The 23,709-nt window shown below is 40.4% G+C and overlaps 1 protein-coding gene across 6 annotated transcripts in view; it reads right to left on the bottom strand.

Annotated features, from left to right (window-relative positions):
• LOC138737218 (cullin-9-like) overlaps positions 1 to 23,709 on the bottom strand; it is a 260,972-nt gene that overhangs the window by 172,857 nt on the left and 64,406 nt on the right. For 5 of the 6 annotated variants that reach the window (XM_069887889.1, XM_069887888.1, XM_069887892.1 and 2 more), the window contains 2 exons: positions 12,904 to 13,058; positions 11,375 to 11,884 (listed from right to left, as the gene is read on the bottom strand). In XM_069887889.1, the coding sequence (XP_069743990.1) occupies positions 11,375 to 11,884; positions 12,904 to 13,058 (665 nt within the window). Of the gene's footprint in view, positions 1 to 11,374; positions 11,885 to 12,401; positions 12,491 to 12,903; positions 13,059 to 23,709 lie in introns of those variants that run through there. The other variant, XM_069887894.1, reaches the window with a different exon arrangement.

The following is a 23,709-nucleotide window of genomic DNA, read 5'->3' as shown; positions in this document are numbered from 1 at the left end:
CAGCAAGGCTCGCCTGAGGGGGGAGACAGGCAGCTTGGCAGACATTCACCACAGGGGGTGACGTCCATTCACACAGATTGTGAATCGAATGATGAGGAAGTGAAGAATTACACTTCTAAGAGACAAGGGTGCCTGTTCTTTCAGTTTGGTTACATTTTGTTTTCAATGATCTGGATGATAATGTGGTAATTTGGATCAGCAAGTTTGCAGATGACACTAAGTTTGGAGGTGTTGTTTTTCAAAGCTTGCAGAGGGATCTGGACCAGCTGAAAAATGGCACATAGAATTTAATACAGACATTTATGAGATGTTGCATTTTGGAAGGACAAATCAAGAAAGGATGTACATGGTGAATGGGAGGGCACTGAGGAGTACAGCACAACAGGGATCAGAAAGTGGTGTCACAGGTGGATAGGGTTGTAAAGAGAGCTTCTGGCATAATGGCCTTCATAAATCAAAGTATTGAGGATAGGAGTTGGGATGTTATAGTCAAGTTGTGGAAGTCATTTATAATTGATGTTGTGCAATCCAAACACCAATGTCCAACATATTTCAATTATTGCAACACCAATCCCTCTCTCGATCTCTGTAAACCTGGTTTTACACTTTCATTCTGGATAGCATAGTTCATCTTAGTTATAAATTTAGGGGTATTCCCTCAACAAATCATTTGTTCCATTTCATTAATTTCACATGGGGCCATCCATTTTTTTCTTTGGAATGATCTTGGGTGGGGAAAACAAAAGAAAGTGTCATTAGGCACTCCATATTTATTTCTTAATTGTTCAGAAGACATGAGATCCCTCCATATAACAATCATGATGTATCTTATTCCTTATTATACCATGATTTCAATATTTTGTTACCCAGATATAAAGGCAGCAATGAATTTTTACATAAAGGTGTTCTTAATGATATACCTGCTTTCTTTTCCAATACACTCACTTATTTCTTGCCATATTCTAATTATATGTATTAATATAGGGTTATCTGTCTTTTTCTTATTAACATTCCATTTATAAATAAAATCCTTCCTGGTTTCTTCTTCTATTAAATTCAATTCCATTTGAATCCAAGAGGGGGGAATGTCTTCTTCAAAGAAGGATGATAAAAAATCTTGATTGTGCCGATAAATAATATTTCTTAAAAATCCTCCTAACTTATAATCCCATGTTAGCTTTTCCAATGAAATTCTCAGCATTTTGTTATTCCATTGGAATGGCCTTATGTAATTATTCAATAATTTTAAAAAAAAATTTAGGTAATGCAATAGGCAATGATTGAAAAGGATACTGTAACATTGGCATCATCTTCATTTTTATACAATTTACTCTTCCAACTAGAGTAATCAGCAGGTCTTTTCATTTCTGTAAAATCTTTCTCTATTTTTTCTAAAAGAGTGTAATTAAATTTATATCAATCCTGTTATCTGTCATTATTTCTAAATATTTGATTCTATCTTCCACTTAAATCTACTACCTTTTTGATATATTTTATAAACAGAATTTTTCAATGGCATTATCTCACTCTTGTCCATATTTATTTTATAACCTAATATTCTTCCATATTTTTCTAATATCATTTGTAAATTTATCAAGGATTCATCTGGGTCAGACATTTATAATAGCACATCATCGGCAAATAAACTAATTTTATGTTCTTCCTGTCCAACACTGAGGCCCTTAATATCCTGATCTCTCCTTATAATCTCCGCTAGTGGTTCAATAGCTAGGACAAAAAGTGCCAAAGACAGTGGACACCCACCTAATTGATTGACTCAAGGGAAAAACTGCTGACATCTGATTATAATTTTGGCTTGTGGTTTATGGAAGAACGTTCTAATTGAGTTTATAAATGTTCAGCCTATACCAAATTTTTCCAATGTTTTAAATAAGACCATTCTAATCAATCAAATGCTTTTTCTGCATCATGGGTGTATACTTGATTATACTTGGATTCAACTTTGATTTAGCCACATGTATTATATTAAATAGTCTACTTAGACTATTTACCAACAAATGTTATATAAACGGGGTTAGACATCTAAAAAGTCAATTTCAGCCATCAAGTAGGAGTTTACACTGGTCGTGATGTAGCAGGGAGACCATCTATGTAATTTTGTGTCTCTTTGGCCAAGGCAAGCCACTTCATATGATCGTTGAAAGTGTAATGCAGAGACGTGCGAGACAATGCCCAAAATCAACTGCTTGGACCGTCATTAAGAAGAACAAGCGTACTGGTGAGCTCAGTAATCACAAAGGGACTGGGTAAGCCAAAGAAAATCTCTACTGCCTGATGACAGAACAATTCTCATCTTAATGAGTCAAAATCCCAAATGACTCTCCAACAGATCAGAAACATTCTTCAGGAGGCAGGAGTGAATGTGTCAATGACTACTGTCCACAGAAGACTTCATGAACAGAAATACAGAGGCAACAGTGCACGATGCAAACCTAGTCAAAGGTGGTATGCTTTGGATCTTGGGCCTCCACACTTTGCTCTTGCCATCACACTGATACAGATTAATCTTGGTCTCGTCTATCCTCAAGACCTTTTTCCAGAATTCTACAGGCTCTTTTAAATACTCCTTGGCAAAGTGTAATCTGACCATCCTTTCTGTAGCTAACTAGAGGTTTGCATCTTCCAGTACACCCTCTAATTTTTTTCTCATCTCAGTCCAAAAAGACTACCCCCTTATCCTTAAACTGTGACCCTTGTTTCTGGTTTTCCCCAACATCAGGAACAACCTTTCTGCATCTAGCCTCTCCAATCCCTTAAGAATTATATACGTTTCTATAAAATCCCCCCTCAATCTTCTAAATTACAGCGAGTATATGCCAAATCCATCCAGCCTTTCTTCATATGTAAGTCCTGTCAGCTTGGTAACAAACTAGGCAAGGATGTCTTTCCTAAGATAAGGAGCCCAAAACTGTACACAATACTCTAGATGTAGTCTCACCAAGGCCCTGTAGAGCTGCAGTAGAACCTCTCTGCTCCTGCACTTGAATCTTTTTTTTTTTTTTTAATTTTTTTATTTTTCACACCATAAATCACATTAGCCATGATATACACTATTTCTTTTTCACACATATACAGTGACTTTTTCTCCCCCCCCCCCTTTCCTCCCAAACCACCCCCCCACCCCCCCCCTCTCATCCATTTTAGGTATACAATCTAGGTTGCATTAAGCCAGTCAGACAATGTTGTCATTCAACAAAATTACACCAGAAATTCTACTGAGTCCATTCTTTTCTTTCCTTCTCCTTCCATCAACTTAGGTAATGTTTGTCCCCGGTAGGTTTTCGCTATTGTATTTAATGTAAGGCTCCTATACTTGTTCGAATATTTCAATATTATTTCTTAACCAATATGTTATTTTTTCTAATGGAATACATTTATTCATTTAAATTTGGTAGTTTCTTCCTTTTAATTTGGTTATGTATTCCATTAATATTTAAAGACATATAGTTCAGCGTAGCCCTTTTATATTTTGTTTATCTTCTCTTTCCGTTTTTCCATCATTACCTTTCCTCCTTTTCCATTTCTGTTTTCTTATTTTCAACTCTTTATAAGACAACATTCCTACAACATCTAACATTTTCCTTATTCTCCTATTTCTATCTTATTTATCCCCAATCTCCCCTTCACCTCCTGAGTTGTCCTTTAACCCTTGTCGGACAACCACATCTCCCCTCTCCATTTGGATTTGCGAATCCACTCGCAAGCGTCAACTGATTTTGCAGTGACCGCTATTTCCCCCCACCCCGCCTCCCCCAGAAAAGATTTCACTTTTCATATGTCACAAAGGTCCCTCTTTTAATTCCCTCCTTATTCTCTCTATTCCATTACCTTCCCTTATTAATTCTTGTCTATACTATCTATATTTTCCTCTAAGTACAGATACATTCATGTATGCTCATTGTCTCTATTCACTCTTATACCTCTTTACCTGCATACATATCAATCGTGATCATTTTTACTCTCATTACCCATCTTCATCCCTCAGTCTATTTTTGTCTTTACCCACATACATATCAGTCGTGATCATTTTAACTCTCATTACCCGTCTTCCTCCCTCAGTCTATTTTTGTAATTGTTCTGCAAATTTTCGTGCTTCTTCTGGATCCGAGAATAGTCTGTTTTGTTGTCCTGGAATAAATATTTTCAATACCGCTGGATGCTTTAGTATAAATTTATACCCTTTCTTCCATAAAATCGCCTTTGCTGTATTGAACTCTTTTCTCTTCTTTAGGAGTTCAAAACTTATATCTGGATAAATGAAGATTTTTTGCCCTTTATACTCCAGTGGTTTGTTGCCCTCTCTTACTTTTTCCATTGTCTTCTCCAGTACCTTTTCTCTTGTAGTATATCTTAGGAATTTTACTACAATAGATCTTGGTTTTTGTTGTGGTTGTGGTTTAGAGGCCAATACTCTATGTGCCCTTTCTATTTCCATTTCATGCTGTAGTTCTGGACATCCTAGGGTCTTAGGGATCCACTCTTTTATAAACTCCCTCATATTCTTGCCTTCTTCATCTTCCTTAAGGCCCACTATCTTTATGTTATTTCTTCTGTTATGGTTTTCCATTGTATCTATTTTTTGAGCTAGTAGTTCTTGTGTCTCTTTAGTTTTTTTATTAGATTCCTCCAATTTCTTTTTTAAGTCTTCTACCTCCATTTCTGCTGCTACTGCCCGCTCTTCCATCTTGTCCATTTTTTTTCCCATTTCTGTTAAGGTCATCTCCATTTTAATTATTTTCTCTTCTGTGTTGTTTATTCTTTTTCTTAAATCCTTAAATTCCTGTGTTTGCCATTCTTTAAATGACTCCATGTATCCTTTAATAAGAGCAAGTATATCCTTTACCTTGCCTATCTTTTCTTCTTCTATTTCACCATACTCTTCCTCTTCTTCTTCCTCTGGGTTGGCCATCTGTTGTTTCTTTGTTGCCCTTTCCTCCTCTTCTTTCTTGTTTCTATTGTCTTCTGTGGTCTCTTCTTGCTGCAGGTGTTCTGCAGCTGTCGTTGCCGGCTGTGGAGATCGACTCCCCAGCTGGTCCCCCCTCCCGTCGGTGTGTTTTTTTTCATTCGCATCGCGCATGCGCGAAACTTCGCGCATGCGCGGTTGCGCACTTTTGCTCGGCTCTGCGAGCCATTTTTGTAGTCCATTATTTACCGACCTGAGGGAGCGGGTTTCTCTCTCCGCAGCGGGCCTCTTCGGACAGGTAAGGCCTTCACCTTTTTCCTCCTTTGTCTTCTCTTCCTCTCTTCTTACCGTTGCTTTCGACTTTTCTTTTTTTGTCGCCATCTTCTTTCCACCTTTATACTCACTTTTCTGTAACTTTTATTTCTGTGCCTTTGTGTTTTCTCTTGTTTTTCCCGACTTTTCTGGAGAGGGCTGGAGTTCACCGTCCGGCCACTACTCCATCACGTGACTCCTCCCTGCACTTGAATCTTCTTGCAATGAAAGCCAACATACCATTCGCTTTCCTCACTGCCTGCTATACCTGCATGCCCACTATCAATGACTGGTGCACAGCGATGCCCATGTCTTGATACATCTCTCTTTTTCCTAATTGGACACCACTGAGGTAATAATCTTGTCTTCTGTTCTTGCCTCCAAAGTGGATAACCTCACATTTATTCCCATGATATTGCATCTGCCATAGCTTGGCCCACTCACCTAACTTGTCCAAGTCACCCTGTATCCTCATAGAATCCTCTACACAGCTAACCCTGCCACCCAGCTTCGTGTCATCTGCAAACGTGATGATGCTGCTTTCTATTCCATCATCTGCCATTGATAAATATTGTAATGGCCTATCTGACGACACTACCTTATGCATGTAGCAATAAATGACACTGGAGACAGTAGAGTCAGGAATACTTAACCACAGCTTTTATAATTCCCTCTGTGCGTTTTACGCTGAGCCTTCTGGGATGCGGTAGTGACGTTACTTTCCAGCCTCGGGTGTCGAGTGCCATAAAAAGCGCGGGCTCTTATTTGCGCGCTTTTCCTAATTGCTGGTGCCTGGCTTGTAGCTGGAGGACTGGGACATTGTTGGAGGCTATGCACTCTGGTAATGTGCTTACTTAACTGTTGTGGCTGCGCGCAATTCTGTTGCATGCGTGGGGCTCCCACTTCACCCCCCCCCCCCCAAGAATCGTGACTGCCAGACGCAGGTTCCTGCTGGTAGTTCAGCGTGGGGTGTCCTCTGGGACGTTTCAGAGGTGACGAGATTGGTCTTGAAAGGTCAGTGTGTGTCAGTTTCAGTTGTTCAATTGTGAACATACACTTTTGGCCCCCTACGTCCAATGTAAATACTACACTTCCTCACCTGACTACCCTAAAGGGCCCCTCATATGGGCATTGAAATGCTGAGCATTTCTGACCTTTCCTAACCATCATGAATTCCACAGTCAGTAGGTCATGCAGCACCTGATGTTTGGAGATCCCGTGAAAAACAGTGGGATAGGGTTGTTTTGCCATATTGCTATCTCCCACAAGACATAAAATATCCAACTCAGCTGTCCGATTTATGTCAATATTGAAATGTATGTCACCTGGAATGGATAGTGGAGTTCCATAGATCATCTCAGCAGTTGAAACTGGCAATCCTTCCTTTGGTGCTGTACATATTCCCAATACCACCCACGGTAATTTGTTCTTTTATGTGTTGTTGCAACACTGCATCAATTGCATGGTTGGATGCGCCTGTAGTTAGTGAGAGGGGCGTTTCAAGATCTGGGTGGGCAAGACTTGCCGCAGATGCCAAAGAATCCTTGGTTCTTTCAAAAGCCACGTCCACTTCCTCATCCCAATGCAATATATTTGATCATTTTCTATTTAATAGGTCAGACAGTGGGCGCATCACGGCTGCCGTTCCTCTAATGAAACGATGGTAAAAGGTAACCATTCCTATGAATCGTTGCAAATCCTTCCGAGTACGAGGCCGGGGAAACATGCGTATGGCAATCACTTTGTCCAGCAATGGTATAGTTCCAGTATGAGAAATCGTGTGGCTGAGAAAATCAATTGCAGCTGTACTGAACTGGCATTTTGTGGGGTTGACTGAAAGGCCAAAATCCTGTAATCTAGCGAACAGGAGACGGAGGTGTCGTTTACGTGATTCCTCATCGGGCCTCGCTATGAGGATGTCATCCAAATATATGAAGGTTCCTTCTAAGTCCCAAGTGACAAGGTTCATCAATTTTTGAAACATCTGGTCTGCGTTCTTCAGACCAAATGGCATTCTGATAAATTCAAAGAGACCAAAGGGAGTTTTCATAGCCGTTTTTGGAACATCCACAGGGTGAACTGGAATCTGATAGTATCCCTTCACTAAATCTACTTTGGAAAATATAGTAGTGTTAGCCAACCGTGCTGAGAAATCCTGAATATGAGGGATTGGATAGCGGACGGGGATGGTTATATCATTCAACCACCTGTAGTCCACACACCGCAGTTTTTAGGCACCATGTGAAGGGGTGAAGCCCATGGACCTTTGGACCTGAATACCATCTTTAATTCCTCCATTACTGCAAATTCTGCTCTTGCAATTGTAAGCTTGTCTTTTGGAAGCCCACGAGCCCTAGCATAAACAGGTGAACCATTTGTATCAATATAATGATATACACCATGCCGCGGCTTATTATCCAGAAAGTTAGTCGTCAACAGTCCCAGGAACTCTTTAAGTATCGAGACATATGCATTCTGCTGAATCGCCTGAATTCTTACTGGTGGAAAGAACGACGCATTCTCTTAAGGGGCAAACTTTGGAAGTTAGCCGTTTTTATCAGAAGACACTTATGTATATCCACCAGGAGACCATGCTCTCTCAAAAAATCCACGCCTAACAGGGGAAAACCTACTGAGGCCACCATGCATTTCCAGTTTAATACCGCTGAACCCGTACGTATCGTGACCTTCCTCATTCCGAAAGTAGGAATTGTGGTACCATTAACTACTGAAAGTGGTGGAGTTCGTGCACCTTGTGCCAACTCTAAATGTGTCGAGGGAACAATACTGAACACAGCTCCCGAAACTATCAAGAAATGCACCCCCGAAATCACGTCATGTAAATAAAGTAGACCTTGTTCTGTGCCAACCGCCAAGGCCACTAATGGCAGTTGGCAGGTCCGTTTCCCTGAAGTGTTGGTGGACCTGGATAAGTGCAAGGACTCTTACATCTTATAGGCAGAGAGACCCCATCAGCGATGATAAAAACAGTATCCAGAACTTTTGTTTCCTTGATCAGGACTTGGTCGCAGTACTGCCGCACATGCCGGTGGTCTTGGCATTTCGGGGGGCTCAGACAACTCAGCCGCACAGATGGCCTATACCTGCATTCTGTTGGCCTGTGGAAGACCAGAAAGTCGGTCGGCCTCTCTTGCTACCAAATGCATTTCTGCAAAATTCATGTGCGTCACTCCCGCCACCACATGCACTGGTAATTTCAATAAAAACAGTGCCTCAAAAAGAAAGCAATCCATATGGCCTGCGGCTAGTGATACCAGCTCTTGCATTAACTGAGATGGACTACAGTCCCCCAGTTCTTGTTTATTCAAAATTCTTATAGCCCATTGATGATGAGAAAGCTCAATGTTTTCAGCAGAAAGTCCCGGAATTTAGTGTACTTCTGGTCCTCCGGCGGATTATTGATGAATGAACTCACCCTTGCTGCGGTCATAGTATCTAATGCACTCAGAGCATGCCAACATCTCATGTCCTCAGATATAACGTTCCAAAGCACAAATTGCACTTCGGCCAACTGCAGCCAGCTACGTGGCTGATCCAACCAGAATGGAGTCAGGCGAACTTCTACCGCATTAATCACCAGTGGTGCTGCCGCCAGCAAGGCTGCGTCGACCTTCACCTTCGAAGTCATCGGTTGCTCGTCCAAGTTAGTCATGTGGGACTCAGTGTAGCTGAGGCCCGTCGGGGTCACCAAAATATATAGTGGCCTATCCGACGACACTACCTTACGCAAGTGGCAAGAAGTGACTCTGGAGACAGTAGAGTCAGGAATCAGTACCTTTATTGTGCTTAACCACAGCTTTTATAGTTCCCTCTGTGCATTTCACACTGAGCCTTTTGGGATGTGGTAGTGAATTCACTTTCCAGTCGCGGGTGTCATAAAAAGCGCGGGCTCTTATTCGAGCACTTTTCCAAATTGCTGGTACCTGGCTTGTAGCTGGAGGACTGAGACATCGTTGGAGGCTATGTGCTTTGGTAATGCGCTTGCTTAACTGTTGTGGCTGTGTGCGATTCTGTTGTACGCGTGGGGTTCCCGCTACAATATTGTAAATATCTGTGGTCCTAACACTGAACCTTGCAGTATCCCACTAGTCACTGCCTGCCATTCTGAAAAGAACCCGTTTATTACTACTCTTTGCTTCCTGTCTGTCAACCAATTCTCTATCCACCTCAACACCTTACCTCCAATACAATGTGCTTTAATTTTGTACACTAATCTACTGTGAGACCTTATCAAAAGCATGCTGAAAGTCCAGATATACCACATCCACTGGTTCTCTCTTATCCACTCTACTAGTTACATCCTCAAAAAATTCTATTACATTCATCAGACATGATTTTCCCTTCATAAAACCAGACTGACTCTGTCCAATGATATCACCACTTTCCAAATGTGCTACAATTGCATCTTTAATAACTGACTCCAGCATTTTCCCCACTACAGAACTGGTCTATAGATTCCCGTTTTCTCTCTCCCTCCCTTCTTATAACCATATAAACACTTACAGCACAGAACAGGCCAGTTCGGCCCTACTAGTCCATGCCATAACAAATCCCCACCCTCCTAGTCCCACTGACCAGCACCCGGTCCATACCCCTCCAGTCCTCTCCTATCCATGTAACTATCTGGTCTTTCCTTAAATGTAACCAATGATCCCTCCTCGACCACGTCTGTCGGAAGTACATTCCACATCCCTACCACCCTTTGCGTAAAGAAATTTCCCCTCATGTTCCCCTTATAATTTTCCCCCTTCAATCTTAAACCATACCCTCTAGTTTGAATCTCCCCCACTCTTAATTGAAAAAGCCTATCCACGTTTACTCTGTCTGCCCCTTTTAAAATCTTAAACACCTCTATCAAGTCCCCTCTCAATCTTCTACGCTCCAGAGAAAAAACCTATACCAATGAAGCAATTAAATATACCTGAGTAATCACAAACACCGGTGACGCCAAATGTCCCAAATATTTTGGTACTCTGAAATGAGGGGACTATGTATAAAATGTGTTGCAATTTCTACACGGTCACCTTGAAGTATATCAAAACCAGTGTTTAGAGAGTATATGGTACAACTTTCAGGCAGTGATTGTGTGACAAAGAAAAAAGATGTAACGAGCGAGTAGCAACCTAAAACAAATTATAACATATAACATAACATAACAATTACAGCACGGAAACAGGCCATTAGGCCCTTCTAGTCCGCACCGAACCAAACACCCCTTTCTAGTCCCACCTCCCTGCACAATGCCCATAACCCTCCATCTTCTTCTCATCCATAAATAATACAATTGACTCCGCCGCCACTATTTCTCCCGGAAGATCATTCCACATGGCTACCACTCTCTGAGTAAAGAAGTTCCCCCTCATGTTACCTCTAAATCTCTGCCCCTTAATTCTTAACTCATGTCCTCTTGTTTTAATCTTTCCTCCTCTTAACGGAAATAGTCTATCCACATCCACTCTGTCTATCCCTTTCATAACCTTAAATACTTCTATCAAATCCCCTCTCAACCTTCTACGCTCCAAAGAATAAAGACCTAATCTGTCCAATCTCTCCCTATACTCTAGATGCTTAAACCCAGGTAACATTCTGGTAAACCTTCTCTGCACTCTCTCCACTCTGTTTATATCCTTCCTATAATTAGGCGACCAGAACTGCACACAGAACTCCAAATGAGGCCGCACCAATGTCTTATACAATCTCAACAACACCTCCCAACTCCTATATTCCATGCAATGATTGATAAAGGCCAGCATACTAAAAGCCTTCTTCACCACCCTATTCATGTGAGTTTCTACCTTCAGGGAACGATGTACCGTTACTCCTAAATCTTTCTGCTCTTCTGTATTCCTCAATGCTCTACCATTTACCACGTATGTCCTATTCTGATTCTTCTTACCAAAATGAAGCACCTCACACTTATCAGCATTAAATTAAATCTTGAAAAAACAAGAACAGAAATCAACCCATTTACAGCAACCTGTGGCTGAAGAAACCTCAAGTTTATCAAAGTGCAGATTTCAAAAATATTCTTATTATTCCATGAAAGACTGAAGGCATTTTTAGCCAAGATGCATCTCCTCAAAGTAACATATTATGGTAACTTAAGCACTTCCTTACCTGCACAGGGGGAGTCCCATCATTGCTGTATCTAAACTCCCCTTCATCTCCACAACTGACTTGCTCATAATCCTCTAGCATTTTCACAGTCATTCCTGCCTTCACATTTTCCTGTATGTATTCCACATAACTACTTCGACTGGCAAAGTTTGAGCGAGATTTGTAGGTTGTAGCTGATTTTTTCCGAGGTGGTGGTGTCAGAAAACTATTGGTGATCATAGTTCGTGGCTGAAATATTGATTTCTGGATGCTGGGCATCACTTCACTTTTTGATGCCATTGTGCAATCAGGTTGTTTATTCTGATCCCAGCCCATGACACGGACTAACTCAGAAATCAGGTTCGCCATTGCCATGGTGAACTCAAACTCACGTGACAGTCGAGTCTGTTCTGGCACATGCAAGGCAGTACCCTCTTGACTTGTATCTTGTCCACTATTATTTAAATTATCCATCAACGAGGTAACACACAGATAACGTTTTACCAAAGAAAATAAGAGTTTACCAGGAATCTGAAATGAGAAAATAAAGAGCACGTAATCATCCTGCTGCTTGAACCACGTCAGATAACCACAGAATTCTGCCCATTTTTTGAGTTGCTTTTCTCTCTCCACAGATTCCATCTGGTCTGATGGGTACGTTCAACATTTTTCACTGATTTCCCATGGTATCCTGCATTTTCCATAAACTGACAAAGTTAATGGCACATCAATCTCATCTGTTTGTGCAGTATCTTAAAGGAAATGAAGTAAAAGTGGCTTCCAGTCATTTATTTTACAGCGAATCCCCCGTGCAATCAATACCCAATGAAAAAAAGGCTTAGAATCCACATAGAGTGGACAGTGGAGGGTCATGTGGCCTCTGCGTCTGGGACCTGGTGGGAATGTGGATTGTGGAGGGTCATGTGGCCTCTCCGTCTGGAACCTCATTGGAAGTCACATCACCAGCCAATCAAGGTTGAATGCTGTACCCACTGAGGCACATCTAAACTCCTAGCGATCAGATGTACATTAATCACCTAGTGATTACCTGTGTTGGACCCTTCCGCTTACTGCACTATAAAGTCCACCTTGTCCAGTAGCTCTTTCACTTTTGTTCTTCAGCCCTGAGACAAACCCTGCTGTGGAGTGACAAAGTATGAGAGGTAAGTGTATAAAGATACACAAGATTATGAGGGGCATTGATAGGGTGGACAGCCAGCAACTTTTTCCCAGGAAACAACAGTAAATACCAGAGGCCATCTGTTTAAGGTAAGTGGAGGAATGTTTAGGGGAGATGTCAGTGGGTTTTTTTTTAAACACAGAGTGGCAGGTGCCTGAAATGCATTGCTGGAGTTGGTGGAGTCTGCATAATAGGGGCATTCAAATGACTTTTAAATAGGCACATGGATGCAAGAAAAATTAAGGGTTATGGGAGTGAGGAAGGGAAGGATTAGACCCTAGTAGTGTAGGTTTAAGTAGGATGGAACAGCAAGGTGGGCCAAATGGCTTATACTGTGCTGTAATGTTCTACAGGTGGAAAATTACATTACCTGAGGAAGATGAATTCCTTCAAATGAGATTCCATGTTCTTCAGAGGAAGTGGTTTCTGCAAACAATTCCAACAAGGTGTAGCGATTGTCAAAATCCATGTGCTGCTCAATCCCATCTTGCTGGCTCAGAGAAAGGAGGACATATGCTCGACTACCTACAGAAGAAAGACATTCGATTTTCATTTGATAATGTTAATCAGGCAACTTCAACAGTTAAAATAAAATTAGCATTCTTGGCTATGAATTACATAGAAACTATCTGAAAATTATTTTTTAAAAATCTCTAGAAATCCAACCAAAAAATGCAAGTCTTCTTAGGTTCAAAGCTTATATTGAGAGAAAAACTCAACAGAAAATACTTGAAATACAGAGCAAATTTAGCATCTTAAACATCTCAAATCCAAGCCCTTATGAAAACCAAAAAATTATTAGGTAAAACTGTAAAATCCTGGACCTTTAATAGGTCACTATTTTTGTAACCATTGATGTACACTACAGTGAACTCAGATTCTGGAAATGTGTGCTTTTTTCTGGACACTGGGGTTATGTTGACCTCTTACTCTCTTGCCTTACAGCAAATCTCAAATAAATGCAGACCCTTCTATACACCCCGAGAGTTCTCATCGGTGATTCTCATCGGAGTTTATATCCCTCCCAGTGTTGATCATAAACAGGCACTTGCAGAGCTGCACGATGTGGTCAGTAAACAAGAGACAGCTCACCCCAAAGCACCACAAATTTCAGTCGGTGACCTTAACCAGGCCTGTCTCAAGAAAACCTTGTCCATCTACCACCAGCATGCAACAATAAATCTGAAATATGAAGCTTTGATAATGTCTTGGGACTGTACCCTTTTGGTTTACCAGCTGGTTCAGTTGTTAATCTGGAAAATAAGATGGGAGTTGGAGTGCAAGTGGGATATTAAGCCAGAGCCAGGGGTCCACAGTGCAGTCAGAGCAGGCTTATTCCAAATTATTGAATATGTTACAAGATCAAACCAGTAACCACAAAGAAGGCAAATCACACAGGAGTAAAGATGAACAATTACTTTATTAACAAAAATTCACCTTCAAACTTTAATTGAAAATCCCCCCTTTTATAACAATGCCCATTGGTTACTATGCAAATTTCTATAACAGTATAAAACTAATAAATTCCACAGCCTAAATATAACATATGTAATTAAAGTCTAAGTTATATTTCCACAGAAAAACTTAAGACACAAAACAAACACAAAACACACAAAACTTCGATCTCAACTGAAGCAAAGATCATAAACAAAATTCAGTTTGTTTGGTAAACTGAAGCCAAAAGATCTTTTCAGAGAGAGAGAGAACAAAATTCAAAGTTGTCTTGTGTTGCTGGCAGAGAGAGGAACAAATGGCTTGGACTGGATCCTTCTGGCTGCCTTTGGTACGTTCATTCATCCTTTTTGAAATCCCAACATTCTAATTGTCCTCCAGTCCATGATTCATGCTCTGGGCCTTCTTTTTCGAGAAGTACGCAATAGGATGTTCTACTCCATCACCATCCTTCTTCTGTAACAGTACAGCACCAACTGCTTCGTCACTAGCGTCCACGGCTAAAAATAATGGCTTTTCAAAGTCAGGGAACACAAGTACAGCCTGATGGCATAAAATGGCCTTTAACTTCAGAAACGCTTCCTGGCATGCATCTGACCAGATAAATTTTTCTTTCTTTCCAAGTAGTTTTGTTAATGGAAGTGAAATTTCTACAATATCTATGATAGTACCCAATCATACCTAGAAATCTCTGAAGAGCTTTCTTATTACCGGGGATAGGGACGCAGTGATAGGCAATACTTTTGCTCCAACCAGTGCCACCTGTCCCTGTCCTACCACATAACCCAGATAAATTACAGTGGCATGTCCAAACTCAATCTGTGAGGTGTGCTTCCACCAGTCTCTGAAATAATTGCTCTAATTCAAGCATGTGTTCTTCCCATGTATCCATACTAATTACTAAATCATCGATATAGGCTCCTGTGTGCTCTAAATCTTGAATTACTGCATTAATCATTCTCTGAAATGTGCCAGGTGCATTTTTTATCCCGAAAGGCATAACATTATACTCATACAATCCCGAAGGTGTAACAAATGCAGAAATCTCCCTGCCTTTCTCTGTCAAAGGAACACATCAGTATCCTTTTAAGAGGTCAATCTTTGTAAGAAAATGCAAACAAAGAAAGTTTGTAGTAAGTATTTGAATATGGATGGGCAGGTGATAGAGAAGGGAAATGCTCTGGAAGAAGATGAAGGGCAATTGGCAGGAAAAGTAAATAATCTTGTTATTAAAGATGAGGGAAAACAGGGATAAAAAATTGGGAAATCTCTGAAATTCATATATTTTAATGCCAGGAGTATTGTAAAAAAGGTGGATGAGCTGAAGGTGTGGATTGATACTTGGAAGTATGATGTGGTAGCGATTAGTGAGACATGGTTGCAGGAGGGATGTGATTGGCAGCTGAATATCCCTGGGTTTCGTTGCTTTAGGTGTGATAGAGTCGGAGGGGCAAGAGGAGGTGGGGTTGCATTGCTTGTCAGGGAGAATATTACAGCGGTGCCTAGGAAGGATAGATTAGAGGGCACATCCACGGAGGCTATTTGGGTGGAACTGAGGAGTAGGAAAGGAGAGGTTACACTTGTAGGGGTGTATTATAGACCACCCGGAGGGGACCGAGACCTAGAGGAGCAAATCTGTAGGGAGATAGTAGATATTTGTGATAAGCACAGGGTTGTAATTATGGGAGATTTTAATTTACCACATATAGATTGGGAAACACATTCTGTGAAAGGACTAGATGGGTTAGAGTTTGTGAAATGTGTGCAAGATAGTTTTTTACAACAATATGTAGAGGTGCCGACCAGAGAAGGAGCAGTGTTAGATCTACTGTTGGCAAATGGGATGGGTCAAGTGACGGAGGTTAGTGTTGGCGAGCACTTTGGGTCCAGTGATCATAATGCCATCAGCTTCAAAGTCATTATGGAAAGAGAGAAATCAGGGCCAAGGATTGAGGTTTTTGATTGGGGAAAAGCTAGATTTGAGGAGATGCGAAAGGACTTGCAGGGTGTGCATTGGGACAATTTGTTTTATGGGCAGGATGTAGTAGAGAGATGGAAGTCTTTTAAAGATCAGATTTTGAGAGTGCAAAAGCTTTATGTTCCTGTTAGGTTAAAAGGAGGGGCAAAAGGTTTGAGAGAGCCGTGGTTTTCAAGGAATATTGGAAACTTGGTTCGAAGAAAAAGAGAGGCGTACATTAGATATAAGAAGCATGGAGTTAAGGGGATGTTTGAAAGATACATTGAATGTAAGAGGAATCTTAAGAGAGGAATTAGGAAAGCTAAAAGAAGGTACGAGAAAACTATGGCAAGCAGGGTGAAAACTAATCCAAAAGAGTTCTACAAATATGTTAATGGTAAGAGGAAAGCTAGAGACAAAATTGGTCCCTTAGAAAATCAGAGCGGAAAACTGTGTGTGGAGCCTAGAGAAATGGGGGAGATATTGAACAGTTTCTTTTCTTCGGTATTCACTAAGGAGAAGGATATTGGGAGATGTGAGATTAAAAAAAGCAAATTGGGTAAATATGGGGAATATAGAGATTACAAAAGGTGTAGTTTTAAGGCTTTTGAAGAATATAAAGGTGGATAAGTCTCCGGGACCAGACGGGATCTTCCCCAGGACATTGAGAGAAGTGAAGGAGGAAATAGCAGAGGCTCTGGCGGTAATTTTCCAAATGTCATTAGATATGGGGATAGTGCCGGAGGATTGGCGCATTGCGCATGTGGTTCCGTTATTTAAAAAGGGTTCAAGGAGGAAGCCTGGCAACTATCGGCCCGTAAGTTTGACGTCTGTGGTAGGTAAATTAATGGAGAAAATTCTTAGAGATAGTACTTATAAACATCTGGATAGACAGGGTCTGATCAGGAGCACTCAACATGGATTTGTGGGAGGAAGGTCCTGTTTGACCAATCTGATTGAATTTTTTGAAGAGGTGACTAGGAATGTGGATGAGGGTAGCGCAGTGGATGTTGTCTATATGGACTTCAGTAAGGCCTTCGATAAGGTACCACATGGAAGGTTAGTTAGGAAGGTGCAGTCTTTAGGTATAAATTTTAAGATAGTCAAATGGATTGAACATTGGCTGAAAGGGGGAGGCCAGAGAGTGGTAGTGGATAATTGTCTGTCAGGTTGGAGGCCGGTGACCAGTGGTGTGCCTCAAGGATCTGTATTGGGCCCATTGTTATTCGTTATATACATTAATGATCGAGATGATGGGGTGGTAAATTGGATTAGTAAGTATGCACCTAAGATAGGTGGAATAGTGGATAATGAAGAAGGTTTTCAAGGATTGCAGAGGGATTTGGGCTGCTTAGAAAAGTGGGCTGAAAAATGGCAGATGGAATTTAATGCTGATAAGTGTGAGGTGCTTCATTTTGGTAAGAAGAATCAGAATAGGACATACGTGGTAAATGGGAGAGCATTGAGGAATACAGAAGAGCAGAAAGATTTAGGAGTAACGGTACATCGTTCCCTGAAGGTAGAAACTCACGTGAATAGTGTGGTGAAGAAGGCTTTTAGTATGCTGGCCTTTATCAATCATTGCATGGAATATAGGAGTTGGGAGGTGATGTTGAGATTGTATAAGGCATTGGTGCGGCCTAATTTGGAGTTCTGTGTGCAGTTCTGGTCGCCTAATTATAGGAAGGATATAAACAGAGTGGAGAGAGTGCAGAGAAGGTTTACCAGAATGTTACCTGGGTTTAAGCATCTAGAGTATAGGGAGAGATTGGACAGATTAGGTCTTTATTCTTTGGAGCGTAGAAGGTTGAGAGGGGATTTGATAGAAGTATTTAAGATTATGAAAGGGATAGACAGAGTGGATGTGGATAGACTATTTCCATTAAGAGGAGGAAAGATTAAAACAAGAGGACATGAGTTAAGAATTAAGGGGCAGAGGTTTAGAGGTAACATGAGGGGGAACTTCTTTACTCAGAGAGTGGTAGCCGTGTGGAATGATCTTCCGGGAGAAATAGTGGCGGCGGAGTCAATTGTATTATTTAAGAAAAGATTGGACAGGTATATATGGATGAGAAGAAGATGGAGGGTTATGGGCATTGTGCAGGGAGGTGGGAGTAGAAAGGGGTGTTTGGTTCGGTGCGAACTAGAAGGGCCTAATGGCCTGTTTCCGTGCTGTAATTGTTATGTTATGTTCCCCATCTTATCTATACAATCATCTATTCTGGGAATAGGGAACACAACAGTCTTTGTCATCATGTTTACCTTTTGATAATCTGTACAAAACCTAATTGAGACATCTGGCTTAGGCACCAGAACATAAGGTGAACTCCAATTTGAACTTGATTTTCAGATGATGTCATTTTTGAGCATATAATCCACCTCTTGATCCAACAATCTGCTCTTTTCCTGATGAACTCGGTAAGGATGCTGCTTAATAGGCTTAGCATCACAGACCTCCACATCATGACAAACCACAGTAGATCTTCTTGGAACATCTGGGAATATATGCTTAAATTTCATAAGTATTGTCTTCATTTCTTCCCTTTCTGATTTAGTCAAATGCAGTAACTTGGTGTCTAAGTTATGCAAAACTATAGACTTTTCCAGCCTGAGGCTTATCACTTTATGGTGCTCCATGAACTTCCACGAAACTTATCTCCTCCTTACTTTTCTCTATAACTAGCACCTTTGTTGGAATCCTAGTCTCCTCCTCAGTCATTTTCTCAAAGTAAGGTTTAAGCATGTTCACGTGACAGACCTGTGTCTCTCTTTGACGATCAGGTGTCTCAATAACATAGGTGAACTGGTTAATTTTTGATTTCACCTTGTATGTCCTGAAAACTGAGGTCTAAAAGGGTTTGACTGCATTGGAAACAAAACCAATACTTTGTCACCAGGTTTAATGTCCCTAATTTTTGCTTTTTGATCATTCCGAATTTTCATTTTTCCCTGAACAGTTTTTAAATTTGTACTTGCCATCTCGCAAGCTTGATGTAATCTGTTTTAAAATTTGAAAACATAATCCAACAGATTTGATTATATATCATTATGTATCCACTGTTCCTTCAACAATAGTAATGGACCCCTGACTTCATGACCAAACACCAACTCAAATAGACTAAAGCCAAGAGACTCCTGAGTTGCCACTCTAACAGCAAACAAGAACAAATGGATTCCTTTATCCCAATCCTTTTTATTTTCCACGCAATAAGCCCTCATCATATTTTTCACAGTTAAATGGGACCTTTCCAAGGCCCATTGACTTTCAGGATAATATGCAGACGACACAATTTGATGGGCTCCCAATTCATACACCACCTGTTGAAATATTCCAGACATAAAATTACTCCCTTGGTCTGATTGAATTTCCCTTGGTAGGCCAAACAGTGTGAAAAATTTTAGCAAAGCCTTCACAATCGTCTTCACTTTAAAGTTTCTCAGGGGAATAGCTTCTGCAAACCTTGAAGCTGTGCACATGAGCATTAACAAATATTCATTTCCTGCTTTGGATTTTGGCAATGGGCCAACACAATCCACAATCACTTTTGAGAAGGGCTCCCCAAAAGCAGGGATGGGTTGTAAAGGTGCCACTGGTGGTCCTTGATTAGGCTTGCCCACCAGTTGACAAGTGTGACAGGTTCTACAAAAGTTCACAATATTCTTTCTTAATTTCAGCCAATAAAACTGTTTCCTTTTCTTTTCTACCATCTTCTTCACTCCAAGATGACCTCCTAAAGGCATACTATGAGCCAACTTTAATATTTCATTCCTGTAAGTTTTGGGAATTACAACTTGCCTTACTACTGCCCAGTTTTCACTAGCAGGTATCACTTGTGGTCTCCACTTTCTCATCAATATTCCATCTTGAACAAAGTAACCTACTGGCACAATTTCAATTTCCTGGTTAGACAGAATCTTATATCTTATCCCATCAAGATCAGGATCATGCTTTTGACTGGCTATTAATTCTTCTCTTCTTCTCTTGACAACACCAAAGCTGGATCCTTAGGTTTGTCCTCAATGTTTGCCTCCACTACAGGATCATCACAGACTTTCTCTACCTTTTTTCTAGACATGGCTCTAGTAATGGGACACACAGGGTAGATTTCCAAATCCTTTTCGGACTCATAAACCAATGGATTACTTGTGAGTTTCACCGCAGGTATGACTTTACCCTCTGCTAAATCATTCCCTAACAAAAGAGAAACTCCATTCACCGGCAGACTTGATCTTATCCCTATCGTAACCGGGCCACTAACTAAGTCTGATTCCATGCAAAGATATCGGCTCTGCTTCACCACCAATGCCACCAATTAAATTCACATCTCCAGTATCAGTCTCCTCACCAAAATTCAAAACGTTGCTTAATACAAGCGAATGGGCTGCTCCAGTATCCTGCAGGATTTTAACCGGCACTTAATTGGATCCTTCTTTAACCGAAATGAAACTTTCAGTCATAAATGGTTTAAAAATATCCCTAACTTTCTCACTCTGAACACAGGCAGTTGGTACTACCCCTTTCTCTTTCTTCCTTTTCAGTACAAGACAATTTGCTATTATGTGCCCTGGCCTCTTACAATAGTGGCAAATAACACTCGAAAAATTTTCCTTCACTCATATCTCTTCCTCTCTTCCTTTAACCTCACTTCTAGATTTTCTTTCTACTCTACTTGGATTATCAGCAGTATTCCTTTGAAAGGTTTTCCCTGGTGTCCACTTAGGCTTGTGGGTTAAAGCATATTCCTCTGCTAATTTAGCCAATTCTTGCCAAGTTTTTATATTTTTCTCTGCCAAGTACACTTGAATATCGTCAGGAAGACAATGTTTAATCTCCTCAATCAGAATGATTTCCCTCAATAAATCAAAGTTATTTTCTACTTTCATTGCTGCACACCACCGATCAAAACACACAACCTTCCTATGAGCAAAATCCAGGTAAGACTGGGTTGCTACTTTTTTTAAATTCCTGAACTTTTGTCTATTTGCCTCTGGTACTAGTTCATAAGATCGGAGTATAGCCTGCTTTATGAATTCATAATCAGCTGCTTGTTGTACAGTGAGACACGAATACACCTGTTCGGCTTTCCCTTTAAGAACACTTTGTAGCAGGAGTGACCACTGGTCTGGTGGCCATTTTAAATTTATAGCTACTTTCTCAAAATGCTGAAAATACTGGTCTATTTCAGCTTCCTCAAATGGAGGAACTAACCTCTCTTCTCTACTGACCAGAAACCTCTTCTCCTGACCAGCACATGGGTTTTGGGCTTCTCCCTCTCCTTGGGTTAGGGTCAGCTTTAATTTAGCAAGTTCTAGCTCATGCTTCTGTTCTTTCTCTCTCTCTCTTCCCTTTCTGCCTGCCTGACTGCTTCCCATTCAGCTTTCCTTTCTGCCTCTTTTTCCTCTAACTCTAGTTTTCTCAAAGCCAACTTTACTTCCTCTGAAGTTTTCTCCTTTGGAAACTGTTCTAATCCAGCTTCTTCAAATAGCCCTTTCCTCTATTGCGCTTCACAATCTTTCGGGCAACTTCCTGTTTTTCATCCCAGTTCTTACTGTAAGAAGTTTTAACTTGCCAACTATAATCATCAGTCCTGACTTTTTAGCCATTTTTAAATTAACCACTGAAGGGTTCGCTATGAACTGGTCAATATTCATAGTTGCTGGTTTTTCTGCTGGTGATTTACACACTCACTATTCATTTTTAATTTCAAGCTGGAGATTGAGTCAAACTCAGACGACTGATAACTTAGCACAAGTCAATCACCCCTAAAGTTTCCAAACTGGTTTGATCCCGGACAAATCCCCCAAATTATGTTACAAGATCAAACCAACAACCACAAAGAAGGCATATCACACAGGAGTAAAGATGAACAATTACTTTATTAACAAAAATTCACCTTCAAACTTTAATTCAAACCCTCCTTTTATAACAATGCCCACTGGTTACTATGCAAATTTTATAACAGTGTAAAACTAATAAATTCCACAGCCTAAATATAACATATGTAATTAAAGTCTAAGTTATATTTCCATCCAGCCCACAAAAAAACTTAGACACAAAACAAACACAAAACACACAAAACTTCGATCTCAACCGAAACAAAGTTCATAAACAAAATTCAGTTTGTTTGGTAAACTGAAGACAAAAGATCTTTGAGAGAGAGAGAGAGCACAAAATTCAAAGTTGTCTTGTGTTGCTTGCAGAGAGAGGAACAACTGGCTTGGTCCGGATCCTTCTGGCTCCCTTCGGAATGTTCATCCTTTTTGAAATCCCAACATTCTAAACTGTCCTCCAGACTATCACTAATGCTCTGGGCTGCCTTCCACTCCACAGCACCACCCAGTGGTGGTTTATCGTCCAAGTCCAGAAATTTTTTTCATTTTCTGCACATGCTCAGTCCGTCTCGCACTCTAAGCTGTCCACCTTCACCTTGGCTCTCTAAGGCAAACTGTCACTTCTTAACATAAAACCACACAACACATAGGTCAATACACCACACAGAACTCTGTAACAAATAGAACTTAAAACCTCCAGATATCATAGTGCAGGAATCCAGATTTGGCTACTTTGACCAATCAGTCTTCTCTTTCTCAGTTCTGATATCTCCAACCTAAAACCATCAATGCTGCTTAACATGCTGAACTTTTCCAGCATTGATTGTTTTAATTAGCCCAACAAATTCAACACCATGAAGTCATTTCCATTAATAAGTGTTATATAGAGAATTTAGGTTAAAATGACTTAAGTTAAAATGTGATGATTAATCATAAAAAGGGAAGCCAGAACGGACAGGGAGCTTACTAGCAGCCAAGGACAAAAAGTTCAGCTGGATATGTTTTTTTTAAACATATCTTTTCATGGTCATAGTGAGAGACATGCAGGAGACAAAAGATTGATAAGAAGGGTGAGAAACAGAATTTAGTGTATGTAGAGTTCGCAGCGTACGTAACGAACGTGATAATTAAAAATGCAGTTATACTTAGAATGCTTTTGTAATACTAACCAATTAAAACAGTATTAATAAGAAGGGGAAGGGCAAACAACAAGGGTATAAAAATCAATGCACTGTATGTATCGGGGCTTAACTGGTGAGAAGCCAGTTGAGTCCAACTCTGCAGACTTGTAAATAAAGCTTGTCGTGTCATCAGTTTTAAAGAGACTCATGTGTGAGAAGTTTTATTTCTGACAATAAGGAAACAATTTAAAAAATAAATGAAATTACAGACAGAATTTGCCAAGTAGAATTCATAGGATCCACTGTAAATCTTACATGGGACTTTTCAGGACCTTGGGTTAATTCATGTATTTGGGAGGGATGGGCTCATTGGCCAGAAGGGCCTGTTACCGTGCTGTACATCTAAATATATTTTTTAATTACATTTTTTAAAAATCAACATCATAAAGGGCCCCATCACCCTGGTCACAACCTCTTCTCATTGTTTCTCATGGCAGAAGGTACAGAAGCCTGAAAACCAGCTCCTCTAGATTCAAGGACAGTTTCTTTCCAACAACTGTCAGGATTTTGAACCTCTCCTTGCTACACTGTTCATCGACTGCTCTGGCACCACAAAAGAACTACCTGCAATATTGCAAAGTCAGTCTTTTTCCTTGTACAAGGGTAACTGTGAATATTTATTATCTTTTGGATTTATTGTCTCTTTAATTTAATTATGTCTGCTATTGTATTATTTTTCACAAGGCACCTGATCGGCTGCAGCAAGTAAGAATTTTGGTGCATATGTACATTGTACAATGTATATGACAATAAA

The sequence above is a fragment of the Narcine bancroftii genome, chromosome 6 (assembly GCF_036971445.1).
Source record: "Narcine bancroftii isolate sNarBan1 chromosome 6, sNarBan1.hap1, whole genome shotgun sequence".
Classification (NCBI taxonomy): Eukaryota; Metazoa; Chordata; class Chondrichthyes; order Torpediniformes; family Narcinidae; genus Narcine; species Narcine bancroftii.
The sequence above is the reverse complement of the archived record's forward strand: the minus strand, read 5'-3'. Positions and strand labels throughout refer to the sequence as shown.